The sequence below is a fragment of the Lemur catta genome, chromosome 11, assembly GCF_020740605.2.
Source record: "Lemur catta isolate mLemCat1 chromosome 11, mLemCat1.pri, whole genome shotgun sequence".
Classification (NCBI taxonomy): domain Eukaryota; kingdom Metazoa; phylum Chordata; class Mammalia; order Primates; family Lemuridae; genus Lemur; species Lemur catta.
This window is the reverse complement of record NC_059138.1, coordinates 88414963-88431440: the sequence shown is the minus strand read 5'-3', so window position 1 is coordinate 88431440 and position 16478 is coordinate 88414963. Positions and strand designations below refer to the sequence as shown.

General features: G+C 45.1%; 1 protein-coding gene across 1 annotated transcript; it reads right to left on the bottom strand.

Moving 5' to 3' along the window:
• Positions 1 to 10202: 10202 nt before the first annotated feature.
• PPIA (peptidylprolyl isomerase A) lies at positions 10203 to 14432 on the bottom strand. Its single transcript, XM_045565222.1, has 5 exons — positions 14286 to 14432; positions 11992 to 12022; positions 11780 to 11868; positions 11395 to 11567; positions 10203 to 10544 (listed from the first exon to the last, which is right to left on the bottom strand). The coding sequence occupies exons 1-5, from the start codon at positions 14352 to 14354 to the stop codon at positions 10412 to 10414; spliced, it is 495 nt and encodes a 164-aa protein (XP_045421178.1). The 5' UTR covers positions 14355 to 14432; the 3' UTR covers positions 10203 to 10411.
• Between the last annotated feature and the right edge of the window lie 2046 nt (positions 14433 to 16478).

Below are 16478 nucleotides of genomic sequence, written 5' to 3'. Positions count from 1 at the left end.
TCCTAATGAATTCTGCCCCCACCCGCATGCCTCACATCCCTAAACGACTAGATCAGGCTGAGAACATGGCTGACCTCAAGAGGAAAACAATGTCTTATTTGGTATAATTTGCACAGTGCTGGTACGGTTTCTCAACTCCTCGATATTATCTTACAGCCAGGTTAGTGACCTCTCCAGCTCTCCAAAGAGACGATAGGTGGACATAGCTGAGAGTCTGGACTTGAGTCGCCCTCGAATCCCACGTGCTTCCACCGTGCCACTGCTCCACCTGGCTACTGTGTGACTGGAGGGACCCAGCTGGAAAACCTCACAGCCCAAATGACCATCTAAAATGTCTCATTAACCAGCCTGAGCAACATAGCGACACCCTCATAGCTACCAAAAAAATAGAAAAATTAGCCGGGTGCAGTGGCTCACGCCTGTAGTCCCAGTTACTGAGGTGGACGCTGAGGCGGAGGATCACTTGAGCCCAGGAGCTTGAGGCTGCTGTGAGCTGTGATGATGCCACTGCACTCTAGCCACGGCGACAGAGCGAGACTCTGTCTCAAAAATAAATAAATTTAAAATAAAAAAATAAATAAAATGTCTCACTAGAGGGAAATTATTATGCCCTGGAGCACTTTGCATGTCAGGAGCAGGAATTTAGATCTTACCTTGTGAGCAACAGCCCAGTAGTGGGAGAGAGAATGAAGTTCTCCTTGATTTTTCCTTTCCTCTTTCACATCACGATGCACCATCTTCCCCAGCATTTTGTTTCCCTGTTGCTGCATACAGAGGGTCCTCAATTTATCTCAGTTCAACTTTATGATGGGATTAGAATGTAACCCCATTGGAAAGTCCAGGGAGCATCTGTACATATTCTCCACCAAGTCCCTCCTCCCTCCCTCCCTCCTACCGTCCTTCCTTCCCTCCTTCTGTGGAAAACATATTAGGGTCCACCAAGTACCAGGCACTCTGGTAGCCACTGGGGATGTACTGTATAAAGATAAAGTAGCATTCCTGGCATCCCTGGCCTCCTGTAAACAAGTAACTATGAAAACAGCAGGTTAAGGCCGGGTTCACGCCTGTAATCCTAGCACTCTGGGAGGCCAAGGCGGGAGGATCGCTTGAGGTCAGAACTTAGAGACCAGCCTGAGCAAGAGTGAGACCCTGTCTCTACTAAAAATAGAAAAAAATTGGCCAGGCAACTAAAAATAGAAGCAAAAAGTTGGCCAGGTGCAGTGGCTCACGCCTGTAATCCTAGCACTCAGAGGCCAAGGCGGGTGGATCTCTCAAGGTCAGCAGTTCGAGACCAGCCTGAGCAAGAGCGAGACCCCATCTCTACTAAAAATAGAAAGAAATGATCTGGCCAACTAAAAAAATATATATAGAAAAAATTAGCCGGGCATGGTGGCGCATGCCTGTAGTCCCAGCTACTCGGGAGCTACTCAGGAAGGCTGAGGCAGGAAGATCACCTGAGCCTGGGAGTTGGAGGCTGCAGTGAGCTGTGATCATGCCACTGCACTCCAGCCCAGGCAACAGAGCGAGACCTTGTCTCTAAATAAAAATTAAATAGATAAAGCACACTTGTAGATTTAACAATCTATTGTCTCCCTTTCCATATAAGGGCAAATGTTTTTCTTCCCTCCCCTCAGTTTTTTACTTTAGGTATTAAGATACCTAACATAAAAGGTATTAATAGAGGTATTAAGCAATCTGACTCTCAGCAAAGTAGTCTTCATGTTCAGGGAAGGCCTTTCTTGACTTTCTTGATGAGGGTAAAGGGAACTGCTCCCTCATAGCACTTTTACAAGATGTGATATTCAAGCCTCTAAATTGCTATTTTCTTTTCTTTCTTTTTTTTTTTTTTTGAAACAATCTTGCTTTGTCCCCTGGGCTAGAGTGCCATGACATCAACCTAACTCACACAACCTCAAACTCCTGGGCTCAAGGAATCCTCCTGCTTCAGCCTCCCGAGTAGCTGGGACTACAGGCACATGCCACCACCCCCGGCTAATTTTTTTGCCTCTGTTTTTTTTTTTAAGCAGTAGGATCGCTTAAGCGGAGGAGTTTGAGGTTGCTGTGAGCTAGGCTGATGCCACGGCACTCACTCTAGCCTAGGCAACAAAGTGAGACTCTGTCTCAAAAAAAAAAAAAATAGAGGCAAAAAAATTAGCTGGGGGTGGTGGCATGTGCCTGTAGTCCCAGCTACTCGGGAGGCTGAAGCAGGAGGATCGCTTGAGCCCAGGAGTTTGAGGTTGTGTGAGCTAGGCTGATGTCACTCTAGCCCAGGGGACAAAGCAAGACTCTGTTTCAAAAAAAAAAAAAAAGAAAGAAAAGAAAACAGCAGTTTAGAGGCTTGAATATCACATCTTGTAAAAGTGCTATGAGGGAGCAGTTCATTTTACCCTCATCAAGAAAGTCAAGAAAGGCCTTCCCTGAACATGAAGACTACTTTGCTGAGAGTCAGATTGCTTAATACCTCTATTAATACCTTTTATGTTAGGTATCTTAATACCTAAAGTAAAAAACTGAGGGGAGGAGGCCGGGCACGGTGGCTCCCGCCTGTAATCCTAGCTCTCTGGGAGGCTGAGGCCAGCGGATCGCTTGAGGTCAGGAGTTTGAGACCAGCCTGAGCAAGAGCAAGACCCCGTCTCTACTAAAAATAGAAAGAAATTATATGGCCACCTAAAAAATATATATATAGAAAAATTAGCCAGGCATGGTGGTGCATGCCTGTGGTCCCAGCTACTCGGGAGGCTGAGGCAGTAGGATCGCTTGAGCCCAGGAGTTTGAGGTTGCTGTGAGCTAGGCTGACACCACAGCACTCTAGCCCGGGCAACAGAGTGAGACTCTGTCTCCAAAAAACAAAAACGACAACAACAAAAAAAAAACTGAGGGGAGGGAAGAAAAACATTTGCCCTTATATGGAAAAGGAGACAATAGATTGTTAAATATACAAGTGTACTTTATCTATTTAATTTTTATTTAGAGACAAGATCTCGCTCTGTTGCCTGGGCTGGAGTGCAGTGGCATGATCACAGCTCACTGCAGCCTCCAACTCCCAGGCCCAGGTGATCTTCCTGCCTCAGCCTCCAGAGTAGCTGAGACTACAAGCGAGCACCACCACAACAGACTAATTTTTTAAAGCTATTTTTGTGTAGAGATGGGGTCTTACTATGTTGCCCAGGCTGATCTCAAACTCCTGACCTCAAGCAATGCTCCTGCCTCCTCCCAAAGTTCTGGGATTAGAGGTGTGAGTCATCCTGTCTGGCCTCCAAATGTACTTCAAACACAGAAACAATTACAGATTGAGTATCCCTTATCCAAAATGCTTGGAACCAGAAGTGTTTTGGATTTCAGATTTTTGTTGGATTTTGGAATATTTGCATATACATCATCATATTTTGGGGATGGGACCCAAGGCTAAACATTAAATTCATTTATGTTTTGGGCTCGGTGTAGTGGCATGCACCTATAGTCCCAGCTGAGTCGGGAGGCTGAGGTAGAAGGATCACTGGAGCCCAGGAGTTTGAGGCTGCAGTGAACTATGATTGAGCCACTGCACTCCAGCCTCGGAGACAGCGTAAGAACCTATCTCTAAAAAAAAAAAAATATATATATATATATACACACATATACACACACACACACACACACACACTTTATACACATAGCCTAAAGCTAATTTTCTATAAAATTTTAAATAATGTGCATGAAACAAAATTTTGGCTGCATTTTGGCTGCAACCAATCATGTTGAATTTTCCACTGTGGCATCATGTCAGTACTCTAAAATTTTTAGATTTCAGAGCATTTTGGATTTCGGATTTTCAAAGTAGGGATGCTCCAACCTGTACTGAAAACAGGCAGTAACAAAGGAAGTACGTACTGTAATTACACCCATTTTACAGGTGAGGAAACAGAGGCTTAACATAGATCACTATCCCAAGGTTACCCAGGTGGTAACAGTAAAAGTGGACTCAAATCCAACCTGACCAGACTTCATGTCAGAGTAAGGAACGGCCTAGAGGCAGCATAACAACCAGCGATGGACCATATGCCTGAAACCAGGCACCTGCAGCCCTAGCTGGGCCCAAGGTGGTCGCAAACAGTTAAGTCTCCTACCCCCAGACACATCCTGCCACTGAGGACTATGCTAGCCCTGGGGGTTGACTGATAGATAGAGTTAGAAATTTTGAGAAACCCTAAATGTCCACAACTTTTGGGATGTGCAATAGTTACTGTTTGCCTGAAGTATTCCCCGAAACTACTGTGATTCAGGAAATTGTGTGTATAGCTGACCAATAATCATGTTTTCTATGGCAAATTACGGATTGTAAGATTTCAGGCACATAGGAAACTACAGTCGCAGCTTCCCACACGCTAGAAAACACACCTGCTGATGTCCCAGGCCACTTGGCCCAGCTGGTGGGTCATGCTTCAGGCCATAACCTAGGCTGTCAAATTAACTAGGGGGTTGCCACCAATGTTTTAGTTTTTTTTTAAAGAAATAGAATAGAAAATATCATGATGCAATTCATTGGTTAGAGTCACTACACCTGTTTCAGTTCTGCGTGTGCTGGGACCGGACCAAAGCATTCTTCTCTCTGGGGTCACAGTAGACACCATTGCCTAGTTCCGCCCTCTCGTGTGTTCACGAAGAATCAATTCTATTTTTTCCCAGACCTATTATGAGAGCCCTATCTATTTTAAGTGTGTAATTCAGTTAGCAATTATGTAAACCTATTATGAAATAAGTGTGAAAAAGTTATTTCTATGAAAAGCAAGTTTGGAAAGAATAGATTAACACAAATTGCTTTTTAAAAAAATGAGTTGCTAAGGCAATTGTAAAAGATCCGGGGGAGGGTAGCAGACATACGGATTCTACGGTATGAAGGACAACTTAGAACTGCAAGGAACATGGCCTGACAGGAAGACATGAGCGAAATCGAAGAGGATGTTTTAGGTATAAAGAATACAGTTGCTGGTTATGGTGGCCTGCACCCGTAGTCCCAGCTACTCTGCAGGCTGAGGTGGAAGGATTGCATGAGGCTAGGAGTTCAAGGCCAACCTGAGCAACACAGTGACAGTCCATCTCTAAAAAAATTTTAGGCCAGGCACATTACTTCCAATTTTTCAATGCTATTTATTTGCTTTACTTCCCTAAAATTGCATTCATACAGAACCACTTATTCAGGCAAAGCCAGAAAAACTTAAACATGGACTAGAAAAAAATAGATATTAATTTAGAGTTCAAGGTCATAAAGATAACCAATCTTGTTTCCTCTTGCATTGAAAGCAATCCTGCCATTAAAGTAAATCTACTTTTCACCACTGACTTTACTCCCCTGAGCCAAGGCCCACCCCTCACTCCTGGATGGTGCAGTCACCTCCAGAGTCCACTTGGCCACGCAGTCTTTGCTCAACAGACTGCAAAGTGACCTTTTTAAGAAGTAAGGCAAATGTTGTCACTCCTCTGTTCAAAGTTCTGTAGATGTATGGATCTTACTTGGATTTAAATTCAAATAAGGTAACTGGGGGAAAAAAAGCATTTGTGAACCAGTTGGGAAAAGTTGAACAGTGATTCGATAGTTAATAGTATTAAGAAAGCATTGTTTTAGAGCCAATAGTGGTATTGTGGTTATGTTAAAAATAAGAATTCACATCTTGTAGAGACAAACTATATACTACAATTTTTTTAATTAAAAAAAATTTTTTTAGAGACAGGGTCTCACTCTTTCGCCCAGGCTGCAATACAGTGGCACGATCATGGCTCACTGCAGTCTTGAACTCCTGGGCTAAGCAATCCTCCCACCTCAGCCTTCCAAGTATATGGGATTACACGTGCGAGCCACTGAGGCCAGCAAATTTGACATGACTTGAGCATAATAAAAGAATGAGTGCAACTGTTTAACATTTTGAATAAAAATGCATAAGTCCATAGTGCTAGGAGTGGGGAGGGATTAGATGAATACTCCATTTCTGCAACTACAAAGGGGAATCTTTGATTCAGATCATTAACTGGTGCCAATACAAAACAATCAAGTGAAAAGTCTGGAAAGAGGGTCTTTACACAGAGGCAAAGTGTCACCCCTTAGGTTACCTAATCTTCAGAAAAGGTAAAAGATACCTTTCCAGTGGAGCAGTCTGGCAGGCACCACCTTAACTACAAATTCAAATTTAGCCTTGCTACTGAGTCAGTCTGAGATTTTGTGCCACATGATGTGAGGCAAGATTAAGTATACACGGCATCACCTGTGAAATCTTCTGGCTAAAAATGATGAATTTAAGTCCATTCACGCTTCCAGGCCTACTATAATTTCCAGTTTACAGAAGATACGGCAGCATAGAGGAACAAGTAAATAATACAGAGGAAATACATAGCTCCAGAATAAGGGACATTCTACAAAGCCACTATCCTGGACTTTTTAAAAAGTCAATTTCACTTAAATATAAAGCGGAAAGGCAAAGACTACATAGTGTATGATTCAATTTAAATGAAATGTTCAGAAATGGCAAATCTATAGAGATAGAAGGCAGATTCGAGGCCGGGCATGGTGGCTCACACCTGTAATCCTAGCACTCTGGGAGGCTGAGGTCGGAGGATCATTTGAGCTTAGGAGTTCGAGACCAGCTGAGCAAGAGCGAGATTCTGTCTCTTACAAAAAATAGAAAAATTAGGTGGGCATGGCGGTACACACCTGTAGTCCCAGCTACTTGGGAGACTGAGGCAGGAGGATCACTTGAGCCCAGGAGTTTGAGGTTGCTGTGAGCTATGATGACACCACTGCACTCTAGCTCAGGAGACAGAGCAAGACTCTGTCTCCAAAATAAATGAATAAATAAATAAAGACAGATTCATAGTTGCCAGGGGCTGGAGTGGAAGCAACATTAACCACAAATGTGCATAAGGCAGGGATCATACAGGGTGATGGAATGCTCTAAATTGGGATTATGGTGATAGTTGTACAATTTAGTAAATTTACTAAAGATTATTTAATTGTACTCTTAAAAGGGTGAATTTTATGATATATAAATTATAACCTCAATAAAGTTTTTTAAAGCTAATAAACAGAAATTACAAACTGTAAAAAAAAAAAAAATAGGTGGAAGGACTGCTCCAAATTAAGAGACTAAAAACATTTAACAGTCAAAGGTACCTAAATTGGATCCTGAGGGTGGTGGGGAAAGAAGGAACAGTTATAAAAGATCTTCTAATTATATGTAAATTATGCCTTAATAAAGCTGATTTTAAAAACACATTCTAGGAACAATAGGAGAAATCTGAATATGAGCCGGATACTATAGATTTTGCAGATTTTCTGAGGTGGATAATGGCATTGGGTGGGCCCTACCTTCTAGAACTCACCACTGGCTGACTTCCCCAGAAATGGCTCTTGTGCTGTTAGGGACCCTGAGGCCACACTGTAACCCGGACTCTGATCATCTTGCCTCCTCCTGGGGACCTGGCACCACATAGCAGCAATTTTACCCTTTCTTTGCACAATCAGGTTTGTGCTTTTCTTTTTCAAAACTTGTCATGTTTTTAAGGACACACATAGATGCTACAGATTGATGAACACAAAAGTCAGAATCATGGTTACCTCTGGTGAGGGAAGAAAGCGTATGCAACTGGGGAGGACTCATAAAGGGCAGTTCTGGTATACCAGCGATACTAGATACACCGGGGTTTTTTGTTTCCGGTCTTTGAGCTGTACGTGTTTTACAGACTTGTGGTGAGCCCGCCTCCAGCTGTACTATGCACACACCGTTTGAATCCTCCCTCCCCCCTTGAGTACGAGGGGACCTAGTGACTTGCTTCTACCAGAATACAACAAAACGATGGGTTGTCATTCCTGACTCCCATCTTGCTGGACTCTAATTTTAGTCTTCCGGTTTGCATACTTCCATGAAGCAAGCTGTCATGTTGGCAAGATCTTTGTGACAAGGGTGACCTCCCATCAACAGCCCACAAGCAACTGAATCTTGCCAACACCCATGAGAGTGAGCTAAGACGCAGCTCCTTTTTCACAGGAGCCTTGAGACAACTGTGGAAACCCTGACTACAGCCTGTGGGAGACCTTTGAGCAGAGGACCCAGTTGAAACATGCCTTGATTTCTGACCCACAGACTCCAAGATGTTGCTTAAAGTCACTGTTTGGGGGTAATCTGTTACACATCAATAGAAAGCCAATATCATATATTCTGTTCACAATAAAAACTTTAAGTTTGTAACACCAGAAAAATATAAAAGTGGGGCTCAGTAGGTCTATATTTAAATTTCACACGGTTCACTGTGATATTTCTTGTGAGCCTTTTCTGGACTAAGCACTGGCCTAGGCACTGGAATCCAGTAGTGAACACACAATATCCCTGTTGAGAATTTACATGCCAACTGTTCCTACATACACCACATGCTAACCAATCTTAAGTGCTTCCTATTTGATCCTTACAACTCCACGAAACAGAGTATCTTTTACTGCATAAGGCATGGTTATATATGCATATAGCAAACTCCATTCTCAAAGAAGGGACTCAGCAAACTCTCTCAGCTTGTAAATTGTTTCCTATGGGTATCCGTTGAGGGTCTCCAACCAGTGGAGAAGTGATAGGTTGTGAACCGTTAACTTTCCTTTTGTTCAAGCACCTCTTCTTCCTTAGGGAAGCCATTTGAAACCTTTCTGACCATGTCAAATCTTAATATGCATGCTGATGACACCATGTTATTAACGTGGTATCGATCTGCCTTACCCTCAAAAAGTCTGTTAAGGGAGGAACCTGTCTACTTCAGCTCACGTTCATTTTCCCAGTGTTCAGCATGGTGCCTGACATCCGGTATTATGAATACTCACTCAGGCCTGGTGGCTCACGCCTGTAATCCTAGCACTCTGGGAGGATCACTTGAGGTCAGGAGTTTGAGACCAGCCTAAGCAACAGTAAGACCCCCATCTCTACAAAAAAATAGAAAAATTTGCCAGGAGTGGTGGCACACACCTGTAGTCCCAGCTACTGAGGTTGAGGCGGGAGGATACCCTGAGTTTGTTACAGAGAGCAACGACACCACTGCACTCTAACCCAGGTGACAGAGACTCTCAAAAAAAAGAAAAAAAAAAAACCTCGAATGGGCTGGGCATGGCGGCTCACACTTGTAAGCCCAGCATTTTGGAAGGCAGAGGCAGGCCTGCTTGAGGCCGAGTTTGAGACCAGCCTGAGCAACAGCGTAAGACCACATCTCTGCAAAAAGTACAAATATTAGCCAGGCATGGCAGCACACGGGCCTGTAGTCCCACTGCACTATACCCAGGGTAACAGACCGTCTCCACAAAAAAAGCACACTGGAATACGGAAGTGGCTGGGCCCACAGGGCTGTCATGCATCAGCAATCGGTGCAGAACCACCCAGGCAAGTGGCAGAGCACCCAAAGTGTCCAAATTAGTATTTCACACCTTTGGAACTCAGAACTGTTGGGTCAACTAAGAACCCTGTATGTAACTAGGTCAGCTAAGGTGGGCAGTCTGCAAATGTAGGGTATTCTTAGCTTTTATTTCTACGTTGCCCTGATAGGTTCCCTTTAGCCTGTACATGGAATTCCCAGCACAGTATGCTCAACTTTCTAAGAAACCATGTTTTTTAAGGACCTTGCCTTGACCAGATCTTACAGCTGAGATTGGCCACGTTTACCTTATGGAGGGATCTGTGAGACCCTAAGTGACCACAAGGTCTCCATAACCAAAGCCAGCTCTAGTCCAAAGGTAACTGGAAACTAGTAACCTGCCCTTTTAGTCCCACTGCCTTCCTTAGGTTAGAAGCTATGTAAATGACTTACATTCTCAAACTGAAATAGCTCCAGATGTCCCAGGAACATGGCCCAAAGACCCTTCCCCAAAGAGCCTAAAGCCTGGCACATATTTTCTTCAAAGAATGCCAATTGTCATCTTGACAGACACCTCTAAATGCACAAAATGGAAACTACTCACAGCTGTTACAGGAGCACTGGTCCAACCTCTAAATCCTGGCTCCTAGTTTTTCCTACCTGTATTTTCACTATTCCACTCAAGCCTACCTTGGGATACTGATACTGAAACTTCTTGCATCAGGGAAGTCTAAATGAAATCGTATGTGAAATTAAGCAGACACACCAGTTTTGTCTTAAAACTAAATAACCTGTTGCTGCTTAAATGAGACCTATGTCAATACCCTAACCCAAACAAGGACAGACAATTGTTACTTAGCTTTTATTTCATAATCATAAACTTAACTCTGCAATCCAGCTAGATGTAGAGGGGAATAAGGAAAATATGGAACCCAAAGAACTGCAGCAAGAGCACAAAGATTACAGGATATTGCGAGCAAATGGGGTAGAGGGGTGCTCTCCTGAGCTACAGAAGGAATGGTCTGGTGGTTAAGATAAAACATTTAAGTCAAACTTATTAGAGTTGTCCACAGTCAGCAATGGTGATCTTCTTGCTGGTCTTGCCATTCCTGGACCCAAAGCGCTCCATGGCTTCCACAATATTCATCCCTTCTTTCACCTTGCCAAAGACCACATGCTTGCCATCCAACCTGAAAACAGAACAATCACTACTACTGGTAACCGGAGATGAACAACCAGCCTGCACTGTGTACCAGGATGAGAACAGTGTTCCACAAACCTATATACTACATCATCCAAGAGGATGTGATAAGGTGGCTTAGCCAGCCTTTTATAGTAAATACTGGTCATTACCTTACTTTCTATCTAAGAGAAATGGCAACACCATAGTTTAAAGGAGGCAGACGGTTCTCCAATTACCATTAAGAGTTGTACTTTTAGAATGGACCCCCCTAAAAAACCATTAATCACATAAAAATTAGCACTCTTAATTGAATCGCCCCCCCCCCATTTTTTGGTGAGAGTCGCACTCTGTTGCCCAGGCTAGAGTGCCGTGGCATCTGCCTAGCTCACAGCAACCTCAAACTCCAGGGCTCACGCGATCCTACTGCCTCAGCCTCCCAAGTAGCTGGGACTACAGGCATGCGCCACCATGCCCGGCTAATTTTTTCTATATATATTTTTTTAGTTGGCCAGATCATTTCTTTCTATTTTTAGTAGAGACAGGGTCTCGCTCTTGCTCAAGCTGGTCTCAAACTCCTGACCTTGAGCGATCCTCCCGCCTCAGCCTCCCAGAGTGCTAGGATTACAGGCGTGAGCCACCGTGCCCACCCAAACAATCCATATTATGCCCTGAATCACCCACTTTCTATTACAGTATCTTACATTCTGTATCACATTAGCTAAAAATTTGTAGCTATGCATCCCCGCCCTTCTTTCACTACCTCCAAAATGAGAGGTTGAAGAAAATAACCAGTGTTTGTCCCCCACAGCAACTCTTCATTTAGTCTTTTGGCTGGGTTTGCTGCGCTCTACCCTTACCACTCAGTCTTGGCAGTGCAGATGAAAAACTGGGAACCGTTTGTGTTGGGTCCAGCATTTGCCATGGACAAGATGCCAGGACCTGTATGCTTCAGGATGAAGTTCTCATCATCAAATTTCTCCCCGTAGATAGACTTGCCACCAGTGCCATTATGGCGTGTGAAGTCACCACCCTGTGAACATACAGGAACCTGTCATTTTTGGCAACATAACCAAAAAGCATGCCAAGTCAGCAAGGTTCAAACTTTAAAACCCAAGTCGAAACTGAGTAAAAGGGTTAAATGGAACCAAAACAGTAGAACAGCTCAGATATGTACATCCTGAAACATTCTGGGGCTCAATCCCAAATTACAGAAGTAACTCAAATAAAAATCCAATTTCATACCTGGCACATAAACCCTGGAATAATTCTGTGAAAGCAGGAACCCTTATAGCCAAATCCTTTCTCTCCAGTGCTCAGAACACGAAAGTTTTCTGTTAAAAAAAATATATATGTATATACACACACATATACACTCTAATGTTACTATAAATACATACACATACGAGCATATACACACAAACATACTGTTACATTGTTAGAAAAATGGAACCAACCTGCTGTCTTTGGAACTTTGTCTGCAAACAGCTGTAAGAGAAAATGACAGTTAATTAACAATATCTGCTTACATATTTTGTTGCTTAGTACTCATGTCTGTATTGGCTTCTGAATCATAAATTCATTGTCACTAGAAGAGAATGCTTCTCCAATAATTACTTTGAATCCCAAATAAAAACTGCTCCTGACAGCCTTAAGGTCCAGGTTGGTTACACAAGAACCAAAGATATGCCCAAAATACAGAACCAGTAATGACTTATAAATAGTGAGAGACTTCTAAAAAGTGACTTGGAATTTTTTCTATTATATATGCTGAACAGATATATGGCTTCTCAAATGTACATTACCACCCCCAACTTCAATTGGAACCTAAGGACAAAATTCTAAGGAATAGCAAGTACTGCTGCATAACTAGGAGTAAATAACTGTTGTTTTAGTCACTCGTAATGAAAATGCTACTACCTCCAATCTGTTAACATAGCTTTATGGATTAGATGAGCAGTCACTTCTTGGTTTCCAGGTCCCTTACCTAGTAGTGGGGTAAAAAATAAAGATTGGTTTCTAGTGCATCTGCTTTGAACCTTTCCTGAATGTACAATACATTATAGCTAGAGATGAACCTTAAGTACCACAGGAAAACATTTACAAGCCCTTTCATAAAGACAGCTTGTTTAAAAGTAGCATTTTATAAAACATTCCAAAGATGTGACTAAATCAACTATTAACATCCCTGTACATTTTTTCTTCAGGAATGTACTTTTTTATTTTTGTACGTAAAATATATGGTCTATTTTTAAACATTCACTCTTCTCAGAGCATCGTAGTCCCTATTTCTACGATTACAAGTGACTACTGCTTCCCTAAACAGACTGTCACTAATGTTAAAGTCCTCATTGGCAGTTCCACATCCATTCTCACCAAGTTACCTGTGGGGAAGTCCTGTCTCATTTTCACTAAGCTCGCTGGCTAACCTGAGACTAACTTGCTGCCCAGCATCAGGCTCAGGCCAAGTTTCCACGAGGGTCCTTGACAATTATCAGCTCTGACTACACATAAAAGTGAGGTGCAGACTGATTAGGATGTAATTCTCCAAGTGTTTAGATGCCTACTAGTGCCAGGCATTGTGGACAAAGTAGGCTACAAGGAAACCCCCTGCCCTCACGAATACTGTAGGAGAGGGAAACCTATTTTTGGAATAAGATCCCTAACCATTAGTGGCTTTTTGAGAAGTGGTTTCAGAGAATAACACCTTATTTCACTACACCCTAAAGCCTACCATATTGAGTTAACTGGAATGGAATTCCATGTAATATTTAACTTTCTGAAAGAAACACCAAATTTAAGATATTCTGTTGTAATTACTAATTCACTTTTAACTACTCGTTTAACACCCTCAAATCTAATTAGGTAATCACTGGTAATCCACCTTCGTCCGAGAAGGCCTGCCCTGCGGCCAGTCTCAACTTGCCCATTATGCTGTACAGGGACAACTGGGAGGGGCTCAAGAGCGCCTCCCCTGCCGGTGCCGTCACTGCAGCGAAAGGCGGCCCTTGGGCACCAGCAAAACCAATGCCCGTTTTCACATTTCCGCTTGGGGTTGGGGAGCGTGGAAGGATGTTTGGGGGTCATTTCTAAAGAAAATTTCCTATTTTAACAAACTGGATGTGCATTCAAGTCCTAATCAATCACATCCTCTTAACAACAAACCCTACATCTTTAACACGACCTCCCAGGATTTACAGGCGATCTAAACTAACACGGATGGGCTCACACCGCGCCTAGGTCCCTGAGAAAGACCCTCAGGCAGGCAGCGCCCCAGCTCAGGGCGCAAAGCACCTCGGTGCCCCCCGACGCTTCTCGAGACGGAGCTTCCCGGGAGAGTGGTTACAAACGCTCACGAGCGCGCTTCCGGCTCCCGTCTGCAGGGCCCAGGCCGAGCCAGGGCGGGGCCCAACGGCTCCCAGGGCGCGGGCGGGAGCGCGGCCGCCGAGCACGTGCGCCGGGCAGGGCAGGGCGCGGCCACGTGGGTCCCGCGGGCGGGCGGGGGGCACCGGCCCCCTTCCCCCAGGGTCGCACAACCGCCCCGCCCGCCTTTGTGCGCCGCCGCCCCAGCCTGCCCCCAACGCCTCGCCGCCTCCCAAAATGGCCCCTCGTCAGGAAATGGCGCCGCCGCCCGCCCGCCCTCGTTCCTCAGGAAGGGTCGGCCAGCGCCCCAGCCCTCTGGGCGCCGCCGCCCGCCTCTCCCTCCGCCCGCTCCCTGGGCCCAACCCCGGCATGCCTCCGTCCGCCCGACCTCAAAGGAGACGCGGCCCAAGGGCTCGCCGTCGACGGCGATATCGAAGAACACGGTGGGGTTGACCATGGTTAGTAGCGGGAGACTCCGAGAAGCAGTAGCGTCTGCAAAGCGGCACGAGCCCACTCGCCCGCCGTTTTTATAGCAGGTTCGGGCCCTGCCCACAGCCCGGTCTCGCGCCTCAGTCCTGGCCAATCGCGACTGCAGTTCGGCCAGAGTGACGGTGCCTCTGGCTTATGGGCGGAGGCCAACGCCGGGAGGGCGGCACGGCGGACGCGCTTGCGCGTTGACGCGCGGAGGCAGGTTCCCGCCCGCGGGCTCCGTCGCGGTGGCTGCGGCGCGGGGCTCTGGGCGGGGCCGCGGCGTGGAGCGCGGAGCGAGGGGGATGGGTCGGTGCGGAACGGGGGAGTGCAGGAGGACGCGCGCAGCGCGCGCACGCGGGAGGGTGACTGGAACGCGCCGGCCCTTCGGTCCCTGCCCCGCGACGAGGCGTGTCTCCCCATTGCACAGAGGGGGCAACTGAGGTGAACGCAGGCCTCAAGGTCGCACTGTCGATCAAGGTCGCGCAGGTCCCGCGCCCAGACCCTACGCCTCCACGGGCGGAAATGCAGACGGCGCGTTCCCGGGACTGAAGAGCGGCAGTGCGACCGCGTCTTGCCCGGGCGACCTCCGCGCCGGGCCCGGCCACGCCAGGGAGGCGAGCTTGCCTCTGGGTATCACCGTTTTCTCTAACCCGAGGATGGAACACAGGCAGCCCCACCATCTGAGAGAGGTTATGAAATGCTTTCAAAATGCCCTACTTTCCGAAAATATCTTGCATAAGCTGCTCGAATTTTCCTAAGGAGGAAGCCGCTAAAACAGGAGCCTGACCAGGCTCTCAACCTGTGAAGACACATTGTGCACATTTTTGCCTTTTTTTTTTTTTTCTTAAATCTCCGCCGCCACCTCCCCTCCACACACACACAGCACCCGATTTCGGAGCAGAATTGAGTTCTGATTTCTGGGTGAAAGATAAGCCCCAATTTAAAAATGAATTCCTTCAGGCAAAAGCATTAATAATACTTTCACTAAATTCACTTCTATGACTCCGTCTTTTGTTCAGAAAACCTTGAAAGGGAGTTTGTATATCCTGGGCTGTCAGTTGCCATATTCAGGATGCTATTTAATGTCTCTAAAACTCATTTTCTTCATCTGCAAAACCAGGATGGGGTTGGGGTGAGACAAAAATGAGGATTCATCTGACAGATGAAGTTCAGTGTCTGGCCTCTTGCCATTGTTGATAACATGAGCCTACAAGTGCTAGCAATTTAAAGAATTTAAAGAGTGTGTTGTTTTGTTCTCATAACCACCCCATTTTACAGATGTGGAAATTAGGGCTCCAGCTTCTTACTTGGAGTAATCGACTTATGAGTGTTAGCAGAGTCAGAACTGGAAAGTACTTCTTTTGCTCACTCCACATCACCCAATGCTTTGCAATCTTGAGGAAGCTACTTACCCTCATCTGACACTGAAAAAAATTACCTAACGCCATCAGGTAGAAATTCTCTCAACTTCTTGCTCCTTCATCCTGAAACTTGGAGCAGTTAGGAACTCCTCCTAAGAAATAAATGAATGCATGAATGCATAATAAATAAACACATCCTTGTGACTTGTCTTCCCTCTTGAAACTGTCTGAAGCCCTGCCTTCTTTTCACCATCAACATTGTCACGGCAAGGTCCTAGGTCTGTTTTCATCTACACAGGCATAAGGAGTGAGTGTACACTCAAGAATACAAATATCCAAGTGTTCCGTTTGTTAAGCGGGGAGCCAATGTCGTAGGGTATTGTTTTCTAGTATTATCTGTTGAACTGGACTTCCTAACTGTGAAATATCAGCAGACACAGAACCTCAGGAATGTGGGCCTGTCCATGCCTTATATGGGTGAATCAGACCAAAAGCAAATCCAAATGAACTCAACAGTGCCCTGATCTGGCTAGCTGGAGGTGTTCTATACCAGCAAGCAGAACTCTGTAACACAACTGTAGTTTTTGTTCATATAGCATCTTATAAAAAATTGCTTATGTGTCTGAGCAAAAGAGAATGTAACAGGGAAAAAAATCAGCGTATTCAAAAATGATAAAACAGACTACTTTGGAAGAGGGTAACTTGTCTCCTCTTGCCCAAGGCCTAGCTCAGTATTTCCGCTCTCAGGG

Excerpts from the sequence above, each read along its gene's own strand:
- PPIA (XM_045565222.1), bottom strand. The coding sequence starts at position 14,354 with ATGGTCAACCCCACCGTGTTCTTCGATATCGCCGTCGACGGCGAGCCC. Across the intron at positions 11,869-11,991 it reads CAAAGTTCCAAAGACAGCAG|AAAACTTTCGTGTTCTGAGC; the intron begins GTTGGTTCCATT and ends TTTTTTTAACAG. Across the intron at positions 11,568-11,779 it reads TTCCAGGGTTTATGTGCCAG|GGTGGTGACTTCACACGCCA; the intron begins GTATGAAATTGG and ends GTATGTTCACAG.